This window comes from Gekko japonicus, unplaced genomic scaffold (assembly GCF_001447785.1).
Source record: "Gekko japonicus isolate JY-2015 unplaced genomic scaffold, Gekko_japonicus_V1.1 scaffold120, whole genome shotgun sequence".
NCBI lineage: Eukaryota > Metazoa > Chordata > Lepidosauria > Squamata > Gekkonidae > Gekko > Gekko japonicus.
In genome coordinates, this window is record NW_015175973.1 from 497,134 (window position 1) to 514,977 (window position 17,844).

General features: G+C 45.5%; 1 protein-coding gene across 4 annotated transcripts in view; it reads left to right on the top strand.

Moving 5' to 3' along the window:
• Positions 1-17,844, top strand: part of KCNIP4 (Kv channel interacting protein 4) — a 181,116-nt gene that overhangs the window by 93,990 nt on the left and 69,282 nt on the right. For 3 of the 4 annotated variants that reach the window (XM_015426101.1, XM_015426103.1, XM_015426104.1), the window contains one exon: positions 3,940-4,041. The exons of the other annotated variant lie outside the window; for it this stretch is intronic. In XM_015426101.1, the coding sequence (XP_015281587.1) occupies positions 3,940-4,041 (102 nt within the window). The remainder of the gene's footprint in view (positions 1-3,939; positions 4,042-17,844) is intronic. 4 annotated transcript variants of the gene reach the window in all.

Genomic DNA, 17,844 nt, shown 5'->3' on the forward strand with positions numbered 1-17,844 from the left:
AAGTATAATAAGTAAGCTTTATTCAAAACACTTACAGTGGAAGCTAAAAGACTGGATGGAGCAGGAAGGTCTTTTGAGACAGGAACAAGCAGGCTTTAGAGAGGGACGGTCATGTTTAGATCAGTGTGTGATATTGAATCACTTGATTTCCAAATACTCTTCGAATTCTTTAACCTCATTGTATGCAGCTTTCGTAGATTTTAAATCCGCATTTGATTCTGTCTCAAGAACAATCCTATGGGAAAAGTTGAAATCTTCTACGATAGATAGGCGCTTACTGTTTTTATTGAGAGCTCTTCACAAAAATACTTTTATTAGGGTACGATGTAATCCTCAAGGTCATCTTACTAGGATGATCAGGTCAGATAGAGGAGTAAAACAAGGATGTATCTTGGCACCTCTTTTATTTAATATTTACATCAATGACATGGTACAGTTTTTGTACAAACCTGAATTTCATCCTCCAAAGCTTGCAGACAGACACATCTCAATCTTGCTTTATGCAGACGATGCCGTCTTGCTTTCTAGGACCCCTAAGGGACTTAAGAGAGCTATGTGTGCTCTTATGCAATACTGTAATCAGAATTGCTTAGAGATAAATTATATGAAGACTAAAATAATGGCTTTTGCCAATAGGCCTAGGATGTTTAAATGGGTTATTGACTCTCGTACCATTGAGCAAGTTCGTTGCTATAGATACCTTGGAGTTGTATTTCAGTCGTCCGGTCATATGAAAGGCCATGTTGATTACCTGTCAGCTAATGCAAAGAAAAGCGCTGGAGCTATTCAAAGGTTCTTCTGGTCCAAAGGAGGTCGTAACTTAGAAGCTGCCATTAAGTTATTCACTGTAAAGGTATTACCCCAATTATTATATGGAGCTCCTTTGTCTCTCCTGACAAACTTGACCTTACTTGAAAGAACACAATCGAAATTTTTAAGAGCTATATTTCAAGTTCCAACAAGCGTTTCAAATGCTGCAATCCGTTTAGAGGCTGGCCTGGTTATGGTCGAGGCAAGATTGTGGATTGCTGCATTTTACTATTGGTTAAAATTGATTTTTTTACCCATTGGCCTTTCCCATACTATGATGCAAGATAACTTTGTTCCTTCATGGCGGAAAAAGATAGAAGATAAACTGGTCTGTTATGGTTTTTCAAAACAGTTTATTCTGTCTTTGGGACACGATCGGGCTAGATCAGTTCTAAAACAAAGAATATTAGATGTCGAACGACAGATGGACGTGAGCAGGATTAGGAGCCCTGTATTTGATGTAAGTTCACTTAACAAGATAGCTGTGAGACCTTACATCAAATATTTAGATATCAGCAATCATAGAAGAATTTTTACCCTATTAAGATACAACGCCTTACCCTCAGCCATAATGGAGGCCAGATTTACTAGATCATTGAGGAAAAGTTGTATTTGTGGGATGGGATCTGATGAAACATTGGAACATGCAATTTTCGATTGTCTTATATATCATAATACCAGGGAAGTTTTGATCAAGCCTATAGTTAATTCCTTTCCAGGTCGTGATAGAAGGATACTTTTGTCAATTATGCTGGCAGGAGATAATCAAAAGTTGACTAGGATGGTTGCCAAATTTGGTTGGTTGGCATACCAAACTAGGAAAGAGATAAAGGACAGATAGGCCTAAACCTAATTTTTAATCAAAATTCTGATTCTATTATTTCTGTATGTTAACGTTTTTAGATCCTATTTATAATTTTAGATGCCGATATATTTTATAATTTTACTGCTCCTGTAACTGTATTTACTTGTCTTCTATTATACTGGTCTATGACCGTAATAAACTTGAACAGTAGCTATTCCTTACACTGACTTTGATGGATGACATGCTTTATAAATAGCTGAAGAAAGAGGAACTATAATGATTTCTGGATATGGGAGACGGATGCGGTCGTCTGATGAGCCCTTTCTAATGCGATGGGGAACAGTGGTGAGACCCGATCAAAATGACCCTATGACCACAGCCTTGATCTCCAGACCCCTCACCATTGTTGTTGTCCTCATCTGGGCAAGTGGAACTTCTCAACATCCTTCTTAAACTGTGGTGCCCAAAACTGACCACAATACTCCAAGTGAGGTTTAACCAGAATAAAATGATAACATCAGGTACTAGGAGGTGACGTGAAAGACCTCGGCCTTGAGACCCTGGAGAGCTGCTGCCGGTCTGAGTAGACAACACTGACTTTGATGGACCAAGGGTCTGGTTCAGTATAAGGCAGCCTCATGTGTATACTATTCCAGAGTTCCCTGGAACAAATTTGGCAGATCACTGATGTACAAAATTGCTTATTTCAGTTACAGATCATGTTAGGGCTGCCAAGTGGGGGGCGAATAAACCCCCACTTTGGAGGCCCGATTTCCACTGCCGTGGAATCGGGCCCCGGGGGGAACTCCGCCCCCCAAAGCGCAGCGTGGCTGTGTCACCAGAGGTGACGCAACCACGTCAATCACATTGGGGGTGTAGCCCAGATCGTCGGAGGGAAAACTCTATGGTCACGCCCTCAATGTGGTCAATGTTGCACGTCACTTCCGGTGACGTGTTGGCGGCGCACGCGCGCGCATCCAGGGACGGCTTCCGGAGCCATGCGAGGCTCCCCCGCCGGTGAGGTTTTTTGACTTGGCAACCCTAGATCATGTATCTTAGTGGTTGAAAATCCATGGAAACTTCTGTAGTCTGCTTTTCTCCAGAAATCCTTCCTGGCTCCTTTTCTGATGGATTCAGTGGCATTAGACTTCTCGTTTTACGTTATACCAGCTAAACTGGGTGTCCCCAACATGGTGCCCATCGGTGCCATGGTGCCCTTCAACACCTTTTCTGGCACCCGCCAACTGTTTTTAGGATGTGGGTGGGGCCAGGTAGAGCTTTTGCCCAGCAATAGGGTTGCCAGGTCTGGGTTGGAAAATACCTGGAGACTTTGGGGGTGGAGCCAGGAGAGGGTGGGGTTTAGGGAGGGGAGGGACTTCAGCATAGTACGGTGCCATAGAGTCCACCGCCATTTTCTCCAGGGGAGCTGATCTCTGTCAGCTGGAGATCATTTGTAAAAGCGGGAGATCCCCAGGCCCCACCTGGAGGCTGGCAACCCTACCCAGCAAAGTTCTGATTGATGATTAATTGGCTACTGGATATTTGACTGTGCGGATTTGTTGTTTAGGCAACAGCTGCCACCACAGCACAAGGATCTTCACTGTGGAAGCCATTTTGTGACCTCCGGTGGCAGCCATTTTGTTTCTGTGCCCATCATGCCCTGTCAGAATTCCAAATGTGTCCTCAGGCTCAAAAAGGTTGGGGATCCTTGAGCTAAACAGCCAAATGACACTTTCCTTTAGTCTGTATGTGAAAACGCATCAAGGATTGTCATGATTTATCTTGAAATGACAGAGAAAAACTGAGGGATAACCGTGTATCAAGGAAACCCCCCCCCCACAAAAGTACCAGCTGCTTTATCAGTTTCCTGAATGAATGACACGTGTGAATTGTTTGATGTAAACTCAGCAGTGGCTCTTAAAACATTGCAAGGGACAACAAAGCGGATTTTCATTTTATATTTGAATCACCAGGCAATTAACGCAATTTCAGAGGTGTCAGTCAATATTTTGTCACTTAATTTTGAAGGGGGAAAAAATCACCCAGACATCTGGCTCTCATTTACAGAGAGAAATTAATGCTGGCGTTTGCATTTCCTTATTTGTTGTGCTTTGAGGATTTGGACAAAAAGCCTGCTGTATATGGAATTAAACGTGATTTTGTTGTCCTTGTGTGTGTGTGGGGGGGGTGTATATATTTTTTTCTTGGCTGAGAACATCTGCCTGGCTGTTTGCTGTGCTACATTCTAGTATGCAAATGTTTGGTGTGCCGCATGCAAGTTTATTCTTCAGAGGTTTAACAGCCCTAATCAATGTATCTTCTAGGTTTCCTCTACGCCCAGAACAGTACCAAACACAGCATTAAAGAGAGGCTTATGAAGCTCTTTCCTTGCTCAGCTGCCAAATCGACACCTCCTGATTCTCAAAGCAAGTTTTTTTTTTCCTCCCCAGTTTGCTAAGGTTTTGGTGTTTAGAGATGCATGCATACCAAATTATATTGTACAAACAATTCTGGCTACTGTGCTCTCCAGGATAAGCATATGTTGGATGTCTGGTGCATATAGTTGCAAGTACTTAAGAGGTTCCCGTATCAAAATTGTTGTGGCCCATTATGAACAGCATGTATGTTTTGTAAGAACAACGGAGCCTTATGGATTCTTATGGGACCTCCATTGTGTCCTCTCGGGCGCTTATGTTGAGCAAGAATGCCTTTCAAAACAAGTTCTGGAGAACTTTGGGATGGAAGTTTCTCGGATGAGAAGGTTCGTTCCCTGGTAGGGGTGATAGGGTTGATGTGGGCTAATAAACTTAAGCTCTGTCCAGATATAATGGAAATACTCAGGGCTATTTTTGGGCAGGAACGCACAGGAACGGAGTTTCGGCTGGCTCCTGAGTTGGCCACGCCCAGCAGGAACTCATTAGCATAATAGGCCACACCCAACAGCAGAAACTCATTACGATTGGCTACATTAGGGGTGTGTGGCCTAACATGCAAAGGAGTTCCTGCTACAAAAAAGCCCTGGGTTTGGACAACAAACACGGTAAACAGAATAAGAAGGGAAAGGTGGGTGTGGCTGGATGAGCACACTTCTGGTAACATGGGGTGTGGCCTAATATGCCAATAAGCTGTGCTGTCAGGGGTGTGGCCTAATACGCTAATGAGTTTCTGCTGTTGGGTGTGACCTATTATGCTAATGAGTTCCTGCTGGGCTTTTTCTACCAAAAAAGCCCTGGAAATACTGTTTGTTTATAATAAGGCCAGACAGAATTTGAATCGTCAGTCTGTCTACGGTAGGTTTTTTATTCCCCTTTAAAGATGAGTTTTGGGGTTCTGCTAGGTCTGGAATTGCAAATGGGAGCACAAGTCTCTTTAGCACTTTTAACCTGCTTTATCTGGTACACCAGCTGTGGTCCTTGAAAGATGTGATTTAGTCACATGGTCTGATAGGGATGCCAGCCTTCAGGGGGATCTGGGGATCTGCCAGAATTACAACTCATCTCCAGACTACAGAGATCTGTTCTCCTGGAGAAAATGGATGCTTTGCAGGGTGGAGTCTGTGGCGTTGTATCCCACTAAGGTCCCTGTCCTCCCCAGGCTCCACCCCCAAATATCCAGAGGTTTCCCAACCTGGAGCTGGCAAAAAAACCCACCACCAGTGATCAGGGTGACCTGGCAGCCCTAGAAAACATCCAGGCAGGACCACTGCAATGTTTTGTTCTTACTAGTTTTTATTGTATTTATGGGCTTGTCTTGTTTTTACTGTTTCTTATTGGCTTGGTTTGTTTTATGGCCCTGTCTTGTTATTTACTTGTTGGTATTTTATTGCTTTGCCTTGGGGTGGATGGTCAAGGCTAGCCTGATCATATATCATGAAAGCTAAGCTGAGCCAGCCCTGGTCAGTATTTGGTTGGGAGTCCTCCAAGGAAGCCCAGGGTTGTTACTCAGAGGCAGGCAATGGTGAATAACCTCTGTTTGTCTCTTGCCATGAGAACCCTACAGGGTCACATTAAGTTGGCTGTGACTTGACAACACTTTCCATCGCCTTTTTATCGTTATATACCGTGAGCCAGGTTGAGAGAGCAAATTCCTCAAACAAATAATAATTTAAAAAATGTACTTTCTGTGGGCTGCATTTCCAAGAATGTACAGAACTGGTCCAAAACATGTCCTCACAACAGTCCAAAATGGTCACTGCAATGCATACTTTCAGATGTGTCTTATAGGGACAGTGTCTTGCTGTTTTTCACATCTTTTCATACAATTATTGTCGTTTTACTGTCTAAAATTTTATCTATTTATATAGATCTGTAGTATTTATTATAATTGTATTTATAGTTTGTTGTTAACCACTCTGAGCCCCAAATTAGGGGGAGGACGATATATAAATTTAATAAATAAACAAACCTTTTCTGTTACGGCTTTGAGGCATTCCGTCTTGGCCTAGGTGATACCATGGCTGATTTCCCACTAGAGCTGCCTCGATGTTGCGCCGCCGTTTGCCCTGATACTATCGGTAAATTTCACACCCGAAGCCGCGGGGCTGCATTTGATCCACGGCTTCGCCCGATTTCCTCCGCAGTTTTGTGATCCTCAAAAAACAGGATCACGAAACTTCGGGGGAAATCGGGCGAAGCCGCGAGTCAAAATGCAGCCCTGCAGCTTCGGGTGTGAAACTGACCAATAGTATCGGGGCAAACTGCGGCGCAACATCGAAGCAGCTCTAGTGCGAAATCAGCCCATGTGTGCTTTCAGATACCAGGCTCCTGTTTTAGCACACATTTCTTTTAAAAAATGCTCCTATTGTGTGTGTGTGTGTGTGTTTTTTTTTTTTTAAATGTCCCCTCTTTTGACCTGGTTATTGATTTCAGGTGATCTTACTGTTTTCTGATCCTGACAGCTGTGTTTTATCTGCTTTTGTTTCAGAAGCTTTCATGTTTCTATCTGTTGGCTCCTTCTACGGCTTTCTCTGACTTTGTTTTCTGTGTGCATTTTCTGTGTTGGATTGTTTTAATTGCATTATTTTTAAGATTGCCCACTGACAGTCCAATAACCAGCAGGATAAAGATTTTTTTTTTTAAATAATGTCAGCAATGGCATGACATCACTTCCAGGAAAACCTGGAAGTGATGTCATGTTTCTCTAGGAATCACCAGAAACTTTATGGTAGAATCATAGGATTTTCCTCAGTTCATAGAAAGGCATGACATCATGTCCAGATTTTCCTGGAATTGTCATCATACTGAAACTGATGCCCCCCCCCATTCCAGTTTCCCACTGGTTGCCAGGTTGAGCCTAGCAACCTTAAGTGGACTTCTGAGCTCCAGGTGCGGAGTCATGATCTCCTAAAGAGATGCCAATATTTTGCTGTTGGGGGAAGGATCCGCCACTACTTCTCAGCACAGATAAGTTCAGAGACAGTCCCCCCCTCCCAGCAAAACTCTTCCTTGCCTTATTTATTTACGTCATGTATGGTCTGCCATTCCTGTGGAGATTCAAAAAAATTAAAGGTGGATCATATCTCTTCCTCTTGCCAAGCCACACCGCTACCCTACCAGTAGTCCATCCAGTGCTTTGCATGAGCTTGTAGTACAAAGCCCTCCCTTTCCACCAGCGAGGCAGTGAATCTAACACCTCCTCTTCCTGTCATGTGACCCTGATGCTGCATACTTCCTGACTCATGGTTGCAGCTCAGTGGCTCCTCTGGTCTGGAATGGTCAAAGACCACTGCCCTATAGTGTATGCTGGAATCACACAGGTCAACAATGAGGTTACGTCCAAAGGACATGGCCCGAACTGAGTGTGTGCCTTAGAACATGTTCAAGGATCGTTGGCAACATAAGATTAAGTGGATTCTTGCCTTATTAAAATGAAAATTGTTCATTTTTTTGAAGGCGCAGAAGACTAATGAGTTCCTGCTGGACTTTTTTTTACAAAAAAAGCCCTGCAGGAACATACCAAATACTGCACACTACAGTGTACTCTGGTTATAAGAATACTTTGGTACTGGCAACCTGAGAGGACTTAAAAACAAAACAAAAAACCACCAACCAGAATGAATTAAAACACTTGAATCTATTAACAAGTGAAGGCATAACTTCACAATGCCTCTAAAAGGATTCAAATTAAGCCTTTAGCAATAAATGGAGGGGGATTGGCAAGTAACATTTATGACCAATAATGAGCTACTGTGTTAGTGAATACTCAGTAGCTGTTTGGGAGTTTTAATAGTTATGTAGGACTGAGTGTTACATGATATTACAAAAGAGGGGAAAGCTCATTTCAAGGTACTGGTATTCTGTTAGCTGCAGTTGTTTTGTTTTGCTTTTAAAGTAGGTAATCTCAATCACGTTCCCCAGCTGTCAAAAATGAGAAGACATGTGGAATGGAGAAGCATAAATTTTTGTTGTGAAGAGTAGGATCCCTGGTTCTACACCAGTTTGGTGTAGTGGTTAGGAGCTTGGACTCTAATCTGGAAGAAACGGGTTTGATTCCCCGCTCCTCTACCTGCAGCTGCTGGCATGACCTTGGGCCAGTCACAGTTCTCTCAGAGCTATTCTGGAAAAAGCAGTCCTCGAAAGAGCTCTCTCAGCCCCACCGATCTCACAGGGTGTCTGTTGTGGGGAGGGGAAGGGAAAGGAGATTGTAAGCCGCTCTGAGACTCCTTCGGGTAGTGAAGAGTGGGGTATAAATCCAATGTCATTGTCTTCTTCCTCTTCCTCTTCCTCTTCTTCTTCTTCTTCTTCTTTTTATTGATTAGATCTGTAACCAAACTTTCCTACAAGAAACTGAGGACCACATACATATTTTCTCCCTGGAGTGTCTGACAGCTGCCATAGGACCCCGGATGGAGACAGCACTGGGGTCCTGCCAGGGCACTTTTTGTAGAAAAAGCCCAGCAGGAACTCATTAGCATAATAGGCCACACCCAACAGCAGAAACTCATTAGCCTATTAGGCCACACCCCGACAGCACAGCTCATTAGCACATTAGGCCGGACCCTCATGTTACCAGAAGTGTTGTTATCCAGCCACACCCACCTTTTGCTTGTTATTCTGTTTACCTTGTTTGTTGTCAAAACCCAGCGCTTTTTGCATGTTAGGCCACACATCCCTAATGGTAGCCAATCCTAATGAGTTTCTGCTGTTGGGTGTGGCCTATTATGCTAATGAGTTCCTGCTGGGCGTGACCAACTCAGGAGCCAGCCGGAACTCCGTTCCTGTGCATTCTTCCTGCCCAAAAATAGCCATGGGTCCTGCAAGGGTGAGGTCTTCCAGTTAGGGATGCCAGCCTCCAAGTGGGACCTGGGGATCCCTCGGAACTGCTGCTCCTCTCCAGACTACTGCGATCAGTCCCCCTGGAGAAAATGGATGATTTGGAGGGTGGACTCAGTGGCATTGTACCCCGCTGAGGCCCCTGTCCTCCCCAGGCACCACCCCCAAATCTCCAGAAGTTTCCCAAGCTGGATCTAGCAACCCTAACCACTCCCCCGTTCCCCACCGGTGGCCAGGGGTGACTTGGCAACCCTGGATGATAAAAGAGTAACTGGACCAAGGTGATCCTGTGAGCATTACATCTACGTGGGGGTTTGAACCAGACTCTCCATGTTGGCTACCATATTCAGGGCTCTTTTTGTAGAAAAGGCCCAGCAGGAACTCATTAGCATAATAGGCCACACCCAACAGCAGAAACTCATTGGCATATTAGGCCACACCTCTGATAGCACAGCTCATTGGCACATTAGGCCACACCCCCATATTACCAGAAGTGTGGTTATCCAGCCACACCCACCTTTTGCTTGTTATTCTGTTTACCTTGTTTGTTGTCAAAACCCAGGGCTTTTTAATAGCAGGAACTCCTTTGCACGTTAGGCCACACACCCCTAATGTAGCCAATCATAATGAGTTTCTGCTGTTGGGTGTGGCCTATTATGCTAATGAGTTCCTGCTGGACGTGGCCAACTCGGGAGCCAGCCAGAACTCTGTTCCTGTGCGTTCCTACCCAAAAACAGCCCTGATCCATATTCATATTTCCAGTGTCCAGTCCTTCTTCAGCACCTATCAAAAGGCTCTCTTTTGACCTCTTTCTAGGAATAGGGTTGCCAGATGGTTTCAACAACCAGACACAGTGCTTCGCAGGCATCAAGGAATGCTGAAGCCAAGCACAAAGCACAAGCCATTTGAGCTTGGAGGTGGTGGTGCTGAGCATGAGCTTCCGCCCTGGTGCCTCTTTCCCCTGCCAGCCTCCTTCCCCTGGCCTGCGGCCATCTTCTGATGGCAAGGGCAGCCGGAGCAGACCCAGCCTCTCTGTTGGCGTCATGGCAGTTCTCCTTGCCCGGCTGTCCTCCCTTCTGGTCAGGCCCCCAAGAGAGCCCCATCACCACCAATGCTCCCTCTAAGCTGTGGAGTCTTGTGAGCAAAAATTCTACTTTGTCAGCTACTGGCATGAAAGTGGTGAGTGAGCGATTTGGCTGCTGCATGAATTAGTTTGCTCCGGAGCCCCCCTTCCTGAGCGAAGGCAAAAATGTGTGAGGCAAAAGCCAAAAACCTGTGAGCTAGCTCACACTAACTCAGCGTAGAGGGAACACTGGTCACCACCCACCCCTCATCACCAAAACAAATGAACAACAACAAAAAAACCCCACTGAACGTTTAAATTCTGGAGGAGGGGGGGGTTGAGATAGGGGAGGGTTGAGATAGGGTTGTTAAGTGTAACTTACCTCCGCAGCGGGGGACTCCCGGGTGGATCCCGGAGCGCGCGCATGCACCGCACGCACGTCACCAGGAAGTGACGTTATGACGCCGGGCACGCTGGGGGCGGGGCTACGACCATCTGAGGGGAAACCATAGAGTTTCCCCTTGAATGGTCGTGGCCCCGCCCCCAGCATGCCCGGCGTCATAACGTCACTTCCTGGTGACGCTCATGCAGGGGTGGGGTTCCCCCCCGGGGCCCAATCTGCCGCCGCTGGGGAACGGGCCTCTGGGGCGGGGGTTTCCCCGCCCCCCGGGGGGACTTGGCAGCCCTAGGTTGAGATATTTTTCATGGACAGTCAGTGAACATACTGGACTGTCTAGGTCAATGCCGGATGCCTGACAACCTCTGAAAATCACAACACACTTCACTGCTAACCTAATTTCACTTCATCTTATCCGAAGTGTCTTGACAAGATAAGTTTTCTTCTGATGCAGTTTAAGCAAATGGGCATAATTTTTTTCTAATGTGTATATTATTCTGTGTCAGGTTTTTGTTTCCTCTGTTTGTAGAATTCAGTCTTTGCTTCAGAAACTCAAAAAAAGAGGCAACTTCTCTATACATGACACAACGCACCAACATGAAGTGGAATTTTATAACCCATTAAATATATGGTATCCCATTCTGGATAAAATTAACATAAATAAATTTGATTGGGAAAACATCTCTGAAGCGAAATACAAGTTAATGCTTTATAATTGAACTATAATACCTTGTCACCAATATGTATGCATATGCTCATACTTACCTTATATCCATAATGTTATATCTTGCTGCTCAAATTTGTTTACTTCTGTGTTTTTTAATTTGTTTATAAAAATTAATTAAAAAAAAAGAGGCAACTGTAGATGTTTTCACTCTATATTCCCTCTGTCCATTTTCAAAATTTTGGAAGTCATTAAGAGTGACTTGAGAGACTAATTCTAGCTGAGGTAGTAAACAGACCTCTCTCTGGACAACACTGCTTCCGATTGCGGGTGAAGTGCCTCACAGGCTTGAATGGTCTTCCTTGCAAACACACACACACACACACACATATATATGTACACACACAAAAATGTATGTGTGTGTATGTATGTATATTCCCTGCACACCAACAGCCAACATCTCAAGGAGAGGGGTTAGAGCCTAGGTTTTCTGTGTGAGGGGATTTGTGTCTAAATGGAAGAGCATCCCCTTGTGAGCGCCTGCTGTCTGAAGCACTACAGGTCTGCCACCAGTAGCAAAGAGCAAGAGGGGTTTTCCCCGCCCCCCCCCCGGGGGGGACCTGGCAACCCTATCTCTGTCAGCTGGACATCAGTTGTAAAAGTGGGAGATCTCCAGGCCCAACCTGGAGGCTGGCAACCCTAGTCACTGCTCATACCCTGCCACAAATGTTGTTCGTCTTTAAGGTGCAACTGAACTCTCTTGCTCTTGTCTACTGCTACAGACAGACTAACATGGCTACCCATCTTGGTCTAATGCCAGTTTTCCCCCTCCGTGGAAACAGGCCTAGGTTTTATGGGACTGGTCTCTGGCTGGCCTGGCATTGCTGCATTTTGCGTCCACATAAGGGCCGGCCACTTTAGTTCTCGGAGGAGTGATTTTTCCTTATGAGGATTCCACATCTGCGGCCATATGTTCACCTTTTCAGGAGTCCCTGTATGTATTCTTCTACATGAGCCTGCTTTGGGAAGAGAGGTAGGAGGCAGGCCCTTTTCAAGCCATAGACCCTGTTGGAGGTTTTAGAAGCTCCATCTTAACAATCCCTGACCTCACTCTCTTTTTTGCCTTGCAAACAATAAGACAGAGGATAAAACAGAATACAGAACTGCATTCTCAGCTCTTCAGATGGCTATAACATGGGAACAGCCAGGGATAGCCATCGGCGGCATCCCGAGACAATAACCTAAGATCCAACCAGCCTGGCTGCCCAGCTGTGACCAAGCAGGGCAGGCAGGGATGAGATGATGGGTGCCATCTTCCCATCTGCCCAAGGTGCAGTGGGTGGGGTGGGTGTGGCTTGGGTGCCCTACCCTTTTGTTTTGTTTTGCTGTCAAGTTGAGGCTGACTTATAATGACCCAATAGACTTTTCAATGCAAGAAATGTTCAGAAGTGGTTTGCCATTGCCTGCCTCTGCATAGCAACCTGGTCTTCCTTGGTCATCTCCCATCCAAATTCTAACAGGACCTATCCTGCTTAGCTTCTAAGATCGGATGAGATCAGGCTAACCTGGGCTACCAAGGACACCCAAAATCCTTGAGCCGGTCCTGGCGACTACTTAGGGATGCCAAACCCCACCCCCCAGCAGGGGCGGGGGTCCCTCGGTTTTGGCCACTCCTCTCTGCCCCCCCATTACCCCCCCCAAAAAAGCAAGAAGCTGGAAATAAATGTGAGACGCCTTTGTCACCCGGAAGTGACATAGGCATATTGGTGACGTGTGGGGGATGATGCTCTGTTTTTTGGGCAAAACTCTATGGTAGAAGTTAATTCCATCATAGACATTTTGCCCACAAACCAGAGCATAATCCCCGACATGCTTATGTCACTTCCGGATGACATAGGCACATTGTGGCCCATTTCCCACAAGCAGCTGTGCCACCCACGCTCTTCTGTTTACCCCGCTTGCATTGGTCAATTTCACACTGCGCGGCCGCATTTTGACCCACAGCTCCCCCCCATTCCCCCCACGTCTTCTCAATCTCAAAAAACAGGGATCGAGAAGACGCAGGGGAAATTGGGGGGAGCTGCGGGTCGAAATGCAGCTGCACAGCAAATAGTGTGAAATTGACCAATGCAAGCTGGGCAAACAGAAGAGTAAGGGCGGCACAGCTGCTTGTGGGGAATCGGTCTGTGTTTGTTTCCAGCTTCTTCCCTCACCACTCCCGGTAAGTTCACCCCCATCCCCTGCTGACTGGTCTGACAGACTTGACAATCCTAGAGCCGCTAGCCTCTCTTGGGAGAAGATACAGGCTTAATGGGAATGGTGCCTGCAATAGACAATGATAGCTACGGGCAGGGGTCATTTCGTAGAAAAAGAGCTAGGGGGACTCATTAGCATAACTCATTAGCATATGCCACACACCCTGACATCACCGGAAGTGTGTCCTCCCCAAAGCCGGCGGCGACCTCCAGCGGGCACCAGCAGGGAGCTCCAGGCCCCGCCCTCCCGCACCTCACCTGGGGGGATGGCGTCCCCCCGCGTCCCCCCCCAAATGACCCCTGGCTACAGGGGGCCCTGAGTCGGGGGCCATTATCTACCCTCCCTGCTTCCCATTTCTACAAGGAGCACAGATGACTTCCTTGGAAGCCAGGTGTGTCTATAATATCCCCATAGTATTGTGGCATAGGATATATGCTATAAACAGCTCTTGCTCTTCAGGCTTTAGAAATGGTCCTCAAAAGCAAATGAGCATTTAGAACTTGCATAGAACTGACTATAACACAGTGCCTTTCCGGATCCTGCAGTAGCCAAATACAGATTTTATTTGATGAAAATCTGGAAATCCTTTCATTGAATTACTTCTCTTCTGAAGAAATTTGAAGACAGAAATTAGTAGAGCATAAACTTGTGGGTTTTTTTTTAAAAAAAATGTCTCACCCATGATGCTGTACTTGCATGGCAACTTCTAGCCAATTTTCACAGGCTGTTTATCATGGCTTGAAAATTAGACTTTGTGAGTCTCCTGAATATTGAACAGCAGTGCTTGCTGTCTCCTTTGTTAATAAGAAGGGGGGGGGATTTAATTTTCAGATGCAAATTAGAAATATTTGAATTGTGCAGGTTCTAAAAAGCCTTTAATTTTTTTTTTAATTTGGAACATCTAATATTCAGTGTGATGTGAATAATAATTATTTGAACTTAGAGATGAATATTAATGTGTTTACTGAGCTTGCCGTCTGTCGGTTGACTTACAGGCTGGTCTCAACAATCTGGGTCATAGTCTAGCACAATGCAGTCTATAAAGGTGGGAGAATAATGGGGCGAAGATGTTCCTGGACTCATACGGTGGTTGAAGGATCCCACTGAAACCAACACACTCTCTGAACACAGCAAGCGATTAGGGAGAGGTTAATTTAGAGCAGGGGTCCGTAGTCTCTTTGAGCCTGCGGCCACCTTTGAAATCCTGACACAGTGTGGTGGACGCTGCCACAAAATGGCTGCCACAGTGGGGAGAGCCAGTCATAAAATGGCTGCCAAAGGAAAGATCCTTGTACTGTAGCGGCAGCTGCTGCCAAAGCAACGTTTTTTAAAGATCTGCACAGCCAATCAAATCTTGTGGCCAGTCAGAACCCTTGGTGGGCAAAAGCCCCACCGGGTATGCAAAAAGACTTTATGGGCACCAGGAAACCACTTTATGGTGTCCATGGAAACCACATTGGGGATCTCTGAGTTAGCACCATTCTCCCTGATATGTTGGTTTTCAATATGCAGGGATTTTTTTTTTAACTGTGAGGCAACATTTAGACATGATTCCATATATCGGGGGAAGGTGCTGCTGTTAACAGAACAAGTCAGTAGGATCCAACTAGGGTTGCAGTCTCTGCATTGGGAAATTCCAGGAGATTTGGGGGCAGAGCCTGGGAAGGGTAGAGTTTGGGGAGCGAAGAGATCTCTGCAGAGAAAGGCCATGGCAAACCACCTCTGCTTCTCCCTTGCCCTGAAAGCCCCTTTCTGGGGTCGCCGTAAGTCGGCTGTGACTTGATAGCCCTTCACACACACACACACACACACACACACACACACACACACACACACACACACACACACAACTAACCATCGTTATGAGAATGGCAGGAGTTTGCAAATTATTATTATTTATTATATTATTATTATTTATTAATTTCAATTTATATCCTGCCTTGCCTGCACACTAACCACATTTAATTTAATTAAACCGTTGTTTAGCTATTTATCTGAATGCACCAGCTTTCACGTTTGTTCACACGTTGTGCTACATTAGCATTTATTTTGTCTTTTCTAGATTGAAAGTCATTCTGTTACTTTAGGAACATAAAATATGACTATGGACATTTTTACCTGGTATGAAATTATCACAACTAGCATATTAAAAATATAGTTTATCCAAACAATTATTACAAACAGAATACCCACCCACATGCAAAAACAAAACTGAAACCTTTTTCTTTTCTTCTGACAATAGCACCTCCTAAAGGAAGAAATGCATCTTGTTCTTGCATTGGAGAGTTCAGTTTGTAACCTCGGACTTGCTTGTCCTCAGTGCACAGAAATGATTTGGAAAATATTTGAACACCCTGTCTTAAAATATTTTATTCATCATGTTAAAATAAAACGTTCCATAATCATTTTTTTTTTCTTTTCCTTTCTTTTTTTAATGTTTCCAATTTTTTTTGAAAACAGAAAAGGCTTCAGGAAAAATACTGGAAAAAAAATGTTTTTTTCCCTGAATTTTTCTGGTTTTTTTCCGGGCCTTCACATCTCTAGTCTTGACTGGAAAACGGTGTTGCATTTGCAGCGGTCTGAGGTGACATGAACATTCTGTTTGTGGTCTTACATTCGTGACACCCAAGGGATGTCAGCTGATTTACAGGCCGAACCCATTCGCATTTTGTTATGTGGGGTTTCCTTCCCGATAAGTAAGTTTAGCAACAAGAGTAACCTCATTGTCTTCAGTAGGACTTCTGCCTAAGTAAAGATGCATAAACCAGACATTTGCATTCCTTCTTCAGAAGACAGAAGTTTAAAGTCATGAATGGTTCAAAACAGGAGGCCCCAGTATCCAGAACAAGGTCCCCAATGTGCTGCCCACCAACACCTTTCCTGGGGCCTACTAAGTGTTTTTATAAAGTAGGTGGGGTTTTTGTACAGTAAGGCTTCTGATAGGCCATTGGAGATTTGATTGGTTGTGGTAGAATTGTAAAACATTGCTTTTGCAGCTGCTGACACCACTGCATGAGGGTCTTCATTGTGTGACTGAAGTTGGGTTGCCAGGTCTTACCTTTGCTTTGGCAGAGGAGTCCCAGCCTCTCCCTGGAACTTCCTCGGCATGCACACGAAGCACGTGCACTGTGATGACATCACCCGGAAGTGACGTCATTGCATCGGACACATTGGGGGTGGGACCACTATCATTCAAGGGAAAAAACATAGAGTTTTTCCTTGAATGATAGAGTGTTCCCCCCCACACACAACGTGCCTGGCGTGATGACTTCACCTTCAGGTGATCCTGACACTTTCGGGGTGGGGTTCCTCCTGGCGGCCATATCTGAGCCGGTGGGTAAGGGCAGGGCTATTTTTGGGCAGGAACGCACAGGAACGGAGTTCCGGCTGGCTCCCGAGTTGGCCACGCCCAGCAGGAACTCATTAGCATAACAGGCCACACCCAACAGCAGAAACTCATTAGGATTGGCTACATTAGGGGTGTGTGGCCTAACATGGAAAGGAGTTCCTGCTACAAAAAAGCCCTGGGTTTTGACAACAAAGAAGGTAAACAGAATAAGAAGCAAAAGGTGGGTGTGGCTGGATGACCACACTTCTGGTAACATGGGGGTGTGGCCTAATGTGCTAATGAGCTGTGCTGTCAGGGGTGTAGCCTATTATGCTAATGAGTTCCTGCTGGGTTTTTTCTACAAAAAGAGCCCTGGAAGGGGTCCATTGAGCGGGCAAACCCCTGCCACCTGGGGGACCTGGCAACCCTAGACTGAAGGGAAGCTCTGGCAGCAGTCATTTTTTGGCTGGCACCACCTACTGCAGAAGCCATTTTGTGGTGGTGCCCACCATGCTGTGTTAGAATTCCATATGTGCCTTCAGGCTCAAAAGGTTTTGGGACCCCTCATCTTGATTCTATAGTAGAGATAGGGTTGCCAGCCCCCTGGTCCAGGTAGGTGTTCCTCTGCTTTTGTGGTCCCCTTTCCACTGCCAGACAACTGGGCGGCAGGGGGAAATCCTGCCTGCAAATGCCCCAGAATGTGACATAATAATGTCACCTAGAAGTGGCATCCTCATGTTGCTGACAGGGGGGTGACACTCTAGTTTTGGGGCAAACTCTATGGTGAAATTGAGCTCGGACCATAAAGTTTTGACCAAAAACTAGAGCATCACCCTCTCAACATTGGCGACATGATGATGTCACTTCCAGGTGATGTCATCACAGTGCGCATGCAAAGTGCCTGCACCAGAAGATCCCAGACTGGACCCCGGAGCCCCCTTCCGGCAGCCAGGTGGGACCTGGCGACCCTAAGTAGAGACCATTTTGCAATATGGATTTTTTAGAAGATGATTATTTTTAAAAGAAGACTATTAAGAAGAAACTTCTATAGGTTCAGCAATAGTAGTAGTATAATTTTAATAAAAATGAAGATGCCCAGTTATAAGGAGTTCCCTCCCCCTCCGCACCCTTACTATGATGAACTGGCTGTTCATATTCTTTGTTAACCCTCAAATCCTCTTAGCTTCTTTTTACTCCTCATTTAGGCAGTTGACAACTATTCTTACATATAGGTTCTTCATTTCCTGCTG